Genomic DNA, 11,761 nt, shown 5'->3' with positions numbered 1-11,761 from the left:
AGAGGATGCGTGTGCCCCAAGGAGATCAAAATATCTCATAGTTTTTTTAATTTTCTAAGTAATTGGTTTCAAAGAAAAGAAAGATTCAAACTAACGATCTCTGAAAATATACCATGATTACTTGGTTGAATCCAAGGGAAAAGGTTAGATTGAAAGGCGGTTTAGGGAAAAGCGTTAGCCACATCTGTGCTATCACCCTCAAAAGGACCAGATAATTTGAAACTTTCCTAAAATTTATTATAAAGTTCAGTTTCACCTAGTAACTAAATAATGTGGGACTTAGCACTCATGACTATCTTTATAAATCGCCCACTCTATGTGAGTTTTTTCTCATCTTCCCAATATGAGACCATAGTGTTACGGGACCATGGTGTTACCAATTATAGTTATTTCATATGGGTGTTACTATAATAACACCTGTCCACTAGAAGCTGCATAGGAGGAACTTAGATAATAGGAACCTCAGGTGTTTCCTCAAATCTAATTGAGCTATAACTTGACCTAACCTCTCCAAAACATTAGTGGGAGTTAAGGTAATTAATACTAATGGGATTGAGAATTCGCATTTCGAAAGTTGAGCTCTCATTCTAATACATACGGTATATCCAACCACTTTAGAATTTTCTTTACGCCACTAAATCACCCATGATGATATTACTAAACCACCCATGATGATATTGATCAATTAGATCTATTGAAAAGAAATGGAGTTATGAGAAAGTTCTCCTTTCGATACGCATATGGGCCCTTCAAATATATTTGATTGTGGAAGTACGGAACTCAAGCATAAAGTGTAATATACCTACGTGGCTAAGACTGCTTGAGCATCTACAAGTAAACCACTTACGTCCAAATTGGTAATTAACGCCTAAACTGGTACCAACTAGAGTGGGGGGTAAATAGGTGTTTTTTTTTATTTTTTGGAAACTTCAGAAAACCCTCCTGAACTTCCAGCCAATTTGAAAAATTCTCCTTGAATTTTCAAAACTCTTATTTAGGCTCTCTGAACTTTGGTTTTCTCTCACTTTGAACCCTTTTAACATTAAACTACGTCATTTTGGATGTTTTATACCCATTTTACCCTTCCCCAAAACTACGTCGTTTTGTGTCCTAAAATTACAACACCTACCCAACCCAAAACGACGTCGTTTTGGGCGTGTCCAAAAAAAAAAAAAACGAGGGTAGCTTCATCCCCTTGGCCAAAATGGCCACCCATTTATTATGAGGGGTGGCAGCCAACCACCCCCCTCTTTGGTTTGGGGTGGCGGTCACCCCCCTTGGCCATGGGGGTGGTCGGTCACCCAAAGGCCAAAAAAAAAAAAAACAGGGGGGGAATGTGCATTTGGCGTGCGGTGAGGAAGACCACCCCAAGGGGCAGGGGGTGTAGCGAGAAACCCACCGACCTTGGGTGTGGTCCCCAGCCACCCTCAAATGCATCCAAAATCCCCTTTTTTATCTTTTTTTTTTTGCCAAGGGGGTAGCCACCCCCTTGGCCATGGGGGTGGTTCGACCACCCCCAGATCGGTCAGGCGGTTGCTCCAGCCACCTCCGATTTCCCCTCTTTTTTTATTTTATTTATTTATTTATTTTGCTTTTTTTTATATAAAAAAAAAATTATTAATGCCTAAAACGACTTCGTTTTGGGCTGGGTAGGTGTTGTAGTTTTAGGACACAAAACAACGTAGTTTTAAGGAAGGGCAAAATGGGTATAAAAAGTCAAATTGTTTGACTTTAATGTTAAAAGGGTCCAAAGTGAGAGAAAACCAAAGTTCAAGGGGCCTAAGTGAGAGTTTTAGAAATTCAGGGGGGATTTTTCAAAACGGCTGGAAGTTCAGGGGGGCTTTCTGAAGTTTCCTTTTTTTTTTTTAACAAACAATCACATCAATTTACAATTTTGCAACAACAATCCAACCAACTGACCAACCATAAATAAAAATTGATACGCAGAATTTGATGACGAAGTAAAACAACTCAGGGTTTAGTATGGGCAGATCAATGGCCAATAAATTAATTGTGTTATTAAGGGGCCGATATGCGAAAAAAGAAAAAAAAAATCTACCTTATAAATTTTTTTTTTTCTTATTAGTTGGGGGTGGCCATGGCCTATATGGGCCACCCCCTTCCTCCATCCCGGCTTATACTTACAAATTTGTTAAAGTAAAAAACCTAACTTGTACATGACAACAAAAGGCCCATTTGTATTCTACCGCAATAACTTTAAAACTATTGCCTTTCTTCTATAGGATTTTCTCTACAACCCGAAAATTCCATGGCCGAAGGTCATTATGTGGTTTAATGAGAAATATGAAAGATACAAGTTTTGGTTTAGGCTTAGGAAGGTAACTCAGAGCCTAAAAATCGTGGCTTCTAAGGGTTCTATAGGTGGGGAGAAAATGGAGACTTTTAAGCTAAGTTGGTTAAGAATTAATACACTACGTGGCTCCTTTGATTGAACAAGAGTCAACTTCGTTTGAACAAAAAATAAGTCTCATAAGATTGCTTCACTTAGGTGGAACGAGGTGTGACTGAGGCTCTTGGTTCTAATTTTGAAACACTAATCATCGATTGAACGAGGTGGGAACGAACTTCGGATCGAGGCTCTCAAGAGTTTGAATTTGAAATTGGTCACAATTTCAATCGAACGAAGTATGAATGGCCTTGCGATCGAAGGTCTCTAGAACTTGAATTATAACTCCTTTATAACTTCGATCGAGAAACGTACAATCGATCCTCTCGTGTTTCAGTTTTAGACCATGATGCATTAGTTGGATCAAACGAGGTAGGACAGTTTTCTGAGAATGAGTAATATGTCAGGTAAACTATACATGATAGTTATGATATATTAAAGCATTAATTTTCTGCATTAAAATTTATAGGTGATTGTCACTAGCATTACACATAATCTTCTCACAAACCAAAATCATATTTTTAGGGTATAATATTAGAGGCAACACCTCTTTTGTTTACAATAAATATATGTTTATTTCTACATATAAATAAGAGCTCATTTTGTATTCGACTATGAAGTTTACTTACTAAGCTTTAGACTTACGCAATATTTGTGGCTAGTTTGCCTTAAAAAATAAAACTTAAGGGGTAATTACCTTTTCCCCCATCAACTATAACGCATTGTCACTTTGCCCCCATGAACGGACAACCTTACTGCCCAACCCTATCAAACTACCATTTTGTGCCCAAAACCCCCCTTCTATCCGTCAAAGGTGTTAACTTAGACAATCAACCCGTCATGTGGGGCACACGTACCATCTTGATATTTTTTCTTCCACTTTTGCCCTCATTTTTTATTGTAAAAAGACGCTTATACCCTCCATTCACGGCTACCAACACAAGAAATATCTTTATGTGTAAAACGACGAGAATGCCATTATATTTTAGGGTTTTACTGTAAATGCTCATAATAATGTACTCTGTTGGATGGAAATATTAGGGTTTAGTCAAGTAATTCCCCCCGTGTCCCTTAATAAAAGTGAAAACCAACCTTACTGCCCCACTGACAGTTCCCATGCACGCCGTTGTCAACTTTACTCCCTCCATGTACCTTGCAAGTGAAACCCTAGAGAAGAGCATCGGAGCTTCGTCTGCCATCGTCGTCCATCGACCATTGCACGCACGGCCTTTTTTTTTAGTGACGTGTCAATATTTAACACGTCAGAAATTTCTGACGTGCTGTTTCAGTGCGTTAGAATTTCAGTGCATCAGAATTTTCTGACGCGCTAAAGTAACACGTCAGGAATTAAAAAAATAAAAAAGAAGAAGATAGAAGCGTGCAGAGAAAAATATATATATATACATATATTAAAAAAAAAAAAAATTGTAGAGTGCGCACACTACGGTGTGTTGGAACTTGGGGGAGAACAAGAAAAGGAAAAAAAAATTTAGAAGAATAAAGAATAGAAGCTGCTCGAGAAAGAAAAAAAAAAATTTGTTTTCTAACTGCAAACTAACGTCGAACCTAAAAAAAAAAAAAAAGATGAAGTATATATAATATAAATAAACCTGATATAAAAAATATACATATAATTTTTTTTTTTTTTTGACGTGCTATTCTGACGTGCTAAAAAATAGCACGTCAGGAACCTGTAAAAATAAATATAAAAAAGATGAAGTATATATATATAATATAAATAAACATGATATAAAAAATATGTATATATATTTTTTTTTATTTTTTTTCTGACGTGCTAAAAATAGCACGTCAACAATTGCTGACATGCTATTTGTAGCACGCCAGGAACATGTGTGAAAACAAAAAAGATGAAATATATATATAATATAAATAAACCTTATATATATATATATATATATATATATATTTCTGACGTGCTATTTTTAGCACATCAGAAACCTGATATATAAAAAAAAAATTAAATTGAATTTAAATTTTCTGACGTGTTGAATGTAAAACGTCAATAAATATTAACGTGGCACATTTAACACGTCAAAAAAAATTTTGTTGACGTGCCACTTTTGGCACGTCAGTAATTACTGACGTGGCAAAATTTGATTACTGTTTGCCACGTCAGAAACCATTCGATTTTTTGTAGTGGAAATTTTTTAATGTTTTCCATATTATGGCTACATGTTCTTTTTTTCTTTAAAAAGGACAATCATTTGAACTTTTGCGTATTAGGATACAATAATAGTGGCCATTGCCATTATTGATTAGATGGACAACAGAATTGTAGGCTCCGACAAAACTGAGGGGAACAATTGGGAGAAACATCTCCAAATCTTTTCCCAGAAAATCAAAGGATGTCCTTGTTTGCAGCGGCATTTTATCAAACAAATAGTAGGCAAAATGGCATAAAGTTGAAAATTATGCCAATACAACGCAACTGTCTATCAAATTTTGGTTGATCCATGCTTTTAAAAAACCTAAATTACCTTTTTCCGAAAATGTTTTGGTTCCATCCAAAAGAACAAGAACGTACAAGCTAGAACAAGAATAAGAGAAAATACTCCATAATTTATCAGGTTATTTAACAGAGAAAATACACCCACTGTTCTGAATGTGTTGTAACTCATAAAAAAATAAAAAATAAATAAAATTATGGGTTACCCATCTACAATTCATCAGGTTATTTAACAAAAAAAAAATGTTACCAACTATGAATCAGAACAAAAAATAAGAGAAAAGCAGAGAAATTTCAAAATCTTACATCGTAATTTTTGCACTCGTAAAACTTCCGTCCGTAATTTTCCTTCTTAGTGCAAGTCTTCAAACATGCAGATACTCCACAACGGCACATGGGCTCCCCAGATGTTGCTTCACTCTTCAGTGAACATGACATTTCTGCTTGACAAGAGAAAAAAAATAAAAAATAAAATTATGCCTGAAGGAGGAGGATGACGACAGTTTATGTGGTCCAAATTTTTTTCTCTCCCACTTAAGGACGTGGTCCAGCTTGGTCCCTCAATTCATTGTGAGGGCAAAGTGGAAGAAAAAAATATCAAGATGGCACGTGCGCCCCACATGACGGATTGACCGTCTAAGTTAACACCATTGACTGATGGAATGAGAGTTTTTGACACAAAATAGTAGTTTGATAGAGTTGGGCAATAGGGTTGTCAGTTGATGGGGAAAAAGGTAATTACCCCATAACTTAATTATCCCCATTAATTTTCTTGTTCATACTGTGTCTGCTTATAATTTGAAAAGTTTTGTTTGAAAGAATGCATGTCAGGATAATCTTAGAGGCATTGGTTGAAGAACATATAAGATATATGGGCCCGAGATTTATCTAGACTCCGTTAATTTGTTTGAAGTTTATATTGTCACTACTATCAGTTTTTCATGGAACTATCTATTCATTTTTCTTTTGAAAGAAACAATATTAGATAAGATCGTTTATACTCGATTAGAAAACTTGAGATGTTGTATTGTTTATTAAAATAGGAAATTATCATGACACCATGTCATGTTACTCAAACCAACAGGATGAAATGCAATTGTAAATTGTCAATTGAAATATAGTGTAATACCTTTTATTTGGGACGTCAAATTATAAAATGAACAACTCATACAATAACATAAAAATTGAGTTAAAAATTGAGGCAAATGGTGTGACAATTGGGTTAGTGTAACAACCTTCTTGGATGAGAGTTGGGGTAGTTCAGCTATCCCTAATGACCGCTTTGAGCACTCTTTTTAGCCATGAAGGTGGTTCCGGCACACCAATACAAATAGTCGGTTTGGGGGTGGCCAAACAACCCATTAGTTAGAGTGCTTGTTTGAATAGCCCAACATTCATCTCTTCCGCTTCTTTTTTAAATTTGTTGTCACAATCTAAACTGCTTATTTAAAATGAACTATTGAAATAACAATTCATAAATTGCAACTAGGACCCCACCTTCTAAACCCACAGTACTTGCTAGCTGTAGATAATGTATAAACTAGGAGATTGATGTCTCGTTAGGGTTGTCAATTTTTGACACAATCCGTGAACTCAACATAAATCCAATATGAAATTAAAGGGTTAGAATTAAAGAGTCTGACCCGTTTAATTAAATGGATCGAGTTAGGGTTGACTTATATACTCTTATATTCATGCATTGACAGGACCCAAATCCGACAAGCGACATAATGGCTGACAATTTTTCACATGACTCGTGAACCCGACATAAACCTAATACAAAATTAAAGGGTTAGGGTTGAAAAATTTGACTCATTTAATTAAATAGGTCGAATTAGGACTAACATATATAATCTTATACCAATGTTTTAACAAATCTCGAACCCGACACGTAATCACAAATTGCCAACCCAAATGCAAAGAAACTGTGTAAATTTGTTAAGATTAAATATCCCAGTTTTTTTAGTGCTGCTTTAAGCGCTTATGACGTGGAATACAAATAATTGTCATATGCAGTAAGAAATGATTACAAATTGTTGTTAAAATTTAAAAAATAAAAAAGAAAAAGAAAAAGAAAATAAAATAAAGGATTAAAAATAGTTAAGAAGTACTCTTTAATTTATACCCAGACCAATTATTTAAAGCATTAATAGAGATTACAGGCTTCCCAAGAAGTAAGGAGAAAAAGAAGGAAGTTCATTATATTACATTACATCTCTCTCTCTTTTAATTAGTTTTAATACATAATATTAATCCCTTTTTTCTTTTAGATCCCCAGCAGAGGGCTAAGCTTCATAATATAAGATATCTTTCATCATCTAATTGCCCTCTCTCAGCTTCTTTCATTGAAACTACCCTACGCGGCAGCGTAGAGCTGCTTGGATGTGTCCCACGTGTGCAAAACATTGCCAAAAACATCATAGAATGCAATGTCAACTCTGGTTTGAGTAATTTGCACCGACATGAATCCTTGCCCGTCGTAGAAAAACTTCATTTCCTCTGGATTCCGCCAATCAACGTCACCCCTCCACGCCTTTGACCCGCCTCCGCTTGTCAAAAATTGAATTCGACTGCACAAGAAAATGATTAAATTATTAAATTTACCTATCTTGAGTTCAAACTCTAATTTCGTCAATTCAACCCCTACTCAAATAAGAAAGCAAACTGCCCAAAACGTGCTTGAGTAGATGGATACCATAACAATTTTTTTCACATTTGCCATATGATTTATTAGTAATCCGGACAACAAAATTATTGAAACATCTGTGTACAAAGTTGGATGAGTTGAATTTACCTGTGCGGACTACTTATGTGTTCCAAGCAATGATCATGCCCATTTATGTAAAGATCAACATTGTTTTCCTGAAGAATTAATTAAAACAATTTTGATTAAGATTCCTTTAATTACTTACTTGAAACATAATCTATATGGGATAAATATTTCTTAAATTACCTCAAGGATTGGAAGAAGCTGGAGTACAAGCTCATTGGTGTTACCATGTTGTCCAGCACTTCTGATGGTATGGTGACCGACCACGATCTTCCACTTTGCACTCGATTCTTTTAATGCCAAATCCAAATCCTAATAATCAAAGGAGTCATTATAATTTTAAATTTATAATTCTTGCCATATATTCCTATTTATTTATATACGTGGAGAAATGTTTCACACACTTCTAACACTTTCAAGCGCACACCTTTTAAAGTGACCGTGAAAATTACCATTGAATACAGATGCTCATATTCCTATAGTGAAAATCATCAATCTTTGAACCAAAATCTAATAATAATTAATCGCTATTGAATTTTGAATGAATCCCTATTAGATTTTGAATCAAATTAAAGATGTACAAATAAGGCGGTTATAACCGCCTTGTAACCACTAACAAATAACGCCGTTTTAAATACGAGTTAGGAATAGGGTTTCATTATATTCATTATTTTTGAAAATAATTTGACCCAAAAATATTTAAAATAAACCCAAAAAATAGATACAATGAGGCCCGAAACACCTCACAAAGCCCACAATCCCATTTAAATGATAATTTTCTGTCAAATAGTGTAATCTTAAAGTGTATGAAATGAGAGTGAGCCTATAATTGAATAAATTAAACAACCTTTAGGATATTTGAAAGGTATTGCTTTCGAGGTAATACGCCTCTCCAGTCATAGACATCGTCCTTTGGGTCCTTGAAGTATTTATCGACAAAAGGAGTTGTGTCCACGAAGAAAAATTCCACAATTTCTGCCAAAAAAAAAAAACTTTCTAGATTGAAAATTGTTTTTCAAATGGAAAAGGCTGAAAAGGGGTGTTCCATTATTACCAGCATTGAGAATAAAAGACCTCAAGCAAAGCCATCTGCTATCCAGTTTCGTAAGGATGGGACTCAGTTGCGCCATAACATCTCCCCTGTAGTCATGATTTCCCAACACTGCAACACAATAAAGAAAAAGGAAAGATGTCACTTTTTCTCTTCTTTTTTTTCTTTCTTTTTACTATTGTTTAATGGTTTTGGGAGGTGTGATTTTACCATTGTACCACTGCTTTTGCAAGCTAGGCGCTGTGTAGATATTGGTAAATGACTCATCGAATGCCGGATCATCTACGCCTTTCAATCCACCATCGTAAAAATTATCGCCGGTTGAAATCACAAAATCAATGTCCAGCTTCTCTCCAATTATTCCCATCTGGGTAGTAAATAAATATATTCAACAAATTAAATCAGATAGAAATTAAAAAAAAAAAAAGCATTTGGCCTTTTCCATCATTTCAATGACAGCTGACGTGTCCAACTCTCTCACTCATAAATAGTTTAAAAATAAATAAATAATTACAAAAAAATAATAATAATAATAAAAAATATTTGCTTTACTGCAGACAAAATCATAGTGATTGGTGGGTATACACCCTACAGTATTGGCCTTTTCAAATGAAGCTTTCGCTAATGGAGCCGATCTAAATGGGTTTGTCTTATAGCAATTATGGAGGCATGGTGCAATAAAGTATAAAGTATATGTCTTTTAGATTGAGAGTATAAAGAATCTATCTGGAATTATACCCACAGAGCAAACAAAAAAATAAAATAAAAGAAAAAAAGAAATGATAAAAATAAGATTCTGATGCTGACATGATGAGCTGTCATGCTGCCATTGGGTGTAAAAACCAGTTACAGCATTGGTGGTAAGAATTTTTTTAAGGCTTTCGTATTACGCAATTGATCGATGAGGTGAGAATTAAAGGAATTTGAGTATTTTATTTTGGATATTAATTTGATATGTTCTGTTTATTGGAACAAGTATATATGAGACATCTTTTGTTTAAATTATGTAGATATAAATAAACAAAAAATAAAATGAAACAACAGTTGATATATATATATGTATGTATATATGAATGATATGCCATGCATGATATGGTATGGAAAGAAGAAAAATATAATAAGAAGGTAGAAATGATTGAGACCTGCACAGCAACTTCAGATTGGTTGAAACCTCCTCTTCTTCCCCAGTCTCCGACCACCAAAAAGCTAAGAGAGCCGTCGGCTTTTGGGTCTTGCTCAAACTGCTGGAACTCTGCTGTTGAAAGAACCGAACACAAGCTTAGGATAGCAGACAATGTAAGACATAAGAGCACTGGTTTGTTCCAAAAGGCAGCCATGGTTTTGGGATAGAAACCGAGAGAAAAGGAGAAATAGAAAAAGAAGGAAGCTTTTTAGTTACTTTGCCTACAATGGGGGCTTGAAGGCTTAGGCAGGGCAACCTTTTTATATATGGCTTAGCAAGTGGGGGTGCAATAGGAACCCATCGAATAAGGATGAATTATCTAGGGGTGACATTTACGAATTGGCGTTTGCTAAGTCGTTTTAGGAGGGGAAGGGGGTTTCTGTGTGATGTGACATAAAGGTTAAATTAGTTTTGAGGCTTTTTGTGAGTGTGTTTTAGGAGGATCAACTTTTTAGGTAAAAAGGAAAAATGATAGGAAAAAAGGATTTTGTTTGATAAAGCTTTTTAAATTAATAAAGTTTTTTTGCTTTTTATAAATTGTAATGCGAGATAAAATTGAAAAGAGAATTGTTATTTTATTCTTATTATGTGGTGCATCTTCCATCCATCTCAATTCATATTTTTTTGTTTTTTCAAATCAATCATGTATTTCATATAGATCCTATTGTTGATTTAAACAACAAATAGATGGGAGATATGTTATGAAATCTATCATATTTTCTAGAACTGGTGAGATGTGAAAAATAAGAAGAAAGCAAAAACAAAATAAGAAGAAAGCAAAAACAAAAATATTGAGATTTACGTGATTCACGGCTAAAGGCCACATAGTTTCAATGAGTTCTCACTATTTCTTGAGAAACAATACAGGAGGGGTCAATTACATCTGTACAAAGCCATAAAGTCAAAACTCAGAAACGACTATAAATATGACCCTAAGTTGGGTCCAAACACTGAAAAGGGTAAAAGACAATCAAGGCACGGATCTCGCCATTGAAAAAAAAAATTATAGTACTTGTATGCATTTTTTTTTAAATAAAAACCATATTTGACTTTTACCTTTTCTCTCTTTCTTTCTCATTAAAAAAAAAATGGAATTAAATTTGGACAGTTGCATGTGCTATAGTTTCTTCACAACACCTAAGTGTAGGGCCCTGAGTAATTACTAGACTACGTTTTAGCTTAGTTGGAGGGTTAGTAAGTTTGCCTGGTTCATTGCGGTTTATTGGAAGTAAGATTTTTTAATTTTTAGTTCTAACCGAACGTTCAACAAGGGGACCACCGAAGGTTCGTTGACCAAATTTTAAACCACTGAGTAATGACCAAACGTTCGACCTGCAACCCTAGAACCATTATGTCATAATACACTGAACGTTCAACCAGAGACCATCGAAAGTTTGATGATCTATATGACTATCACAACATCGCCCTCAGCTTTTCCAACCCTATAAATACTCTCTCTCACACCCTTTTAAACCCCATTCTGCCCTCTAAGCTATAAAGAAACCCTGCTTGTAAGTTTTTGGAGAATGATGAGAGTTTTCTTTGAGGCCTTGCTTCTAGGAGAGGAGTATTTGGAGAAACAATATGACCTGGGTGAGTACAAACTCAAATGAATATTTGTAGTTATTTTTTTCGTATTGCATGACCATTTTATGTGTACCAAACATTCATTTTTACAACTCTCATTAGACACTTTTTTGATCGACTATGAACTATATTTTGTGAAATTGTGTATTGATTAAGCAAGATAATGAACATGGTGAGATTTGTAAGAGTATGCATGTAAAATATAGACAAGATTAATTGCATCGTACGACATGGTACACTGGTACGTGCAAGATAACGGCCATGGGCATTATATAAGTTAACTCTATGGTCAAATA

At 34.8% G+C, this 11,761-nt stretch overlaps 1 protein-coding gene across 1 annotated transcript; it reads right to left on the bottom strand.

Moving 5' to 3' along the window:
- Positions 1-6,971: 6,971 nt before the first annotated feature.
- LOC132178747 (purple acid phosphatase 3-like) lies at positions 6,972-10,123 on the bottom strand. The gene is made up of 7 exons (XM_059591272.1): positions 9,838-10,123; positions 8,906-9,062; positions 8,699-8,806; positions 8,492-8,619; positions 7,828-7,956; positions 7,669-7,736; positions 6,972-7,444 (listed from the first exon to the last, which is right to left on the bottom strand). Exons 1-7 carry the CDS (start codon positions 10,030-10,032, stop codon positions 7,231-7,233), a joined length of 999 nt encoding a protein of 332 aa, XP_059447255.1. The 5' UTR covers positions 10,033-10,123; the 3' UTR covers positions 6,972-7,230.
- Between the last annotated feature and the right edge of the window lie 1,638 nt (positions 10,124-11,761).

This window comes from Corylus avellana, chromosome ca4 (assembly GCF_901000735.1).
Source record: "Corylus avellana chromosome ca4, CavTom2PMs-1.0".
Classification (NCBI taxonomy): Eukaryota; Viridiplantae; Streptophyta; class Magnoliopsida; order Fagales; family Betulaceae; genus Corylus; species Corylus avellana.
Note: the sequence above shows the minus strand (reverse complement) of the source record. Positions and strands in the feature narration are given on the sequence as shown.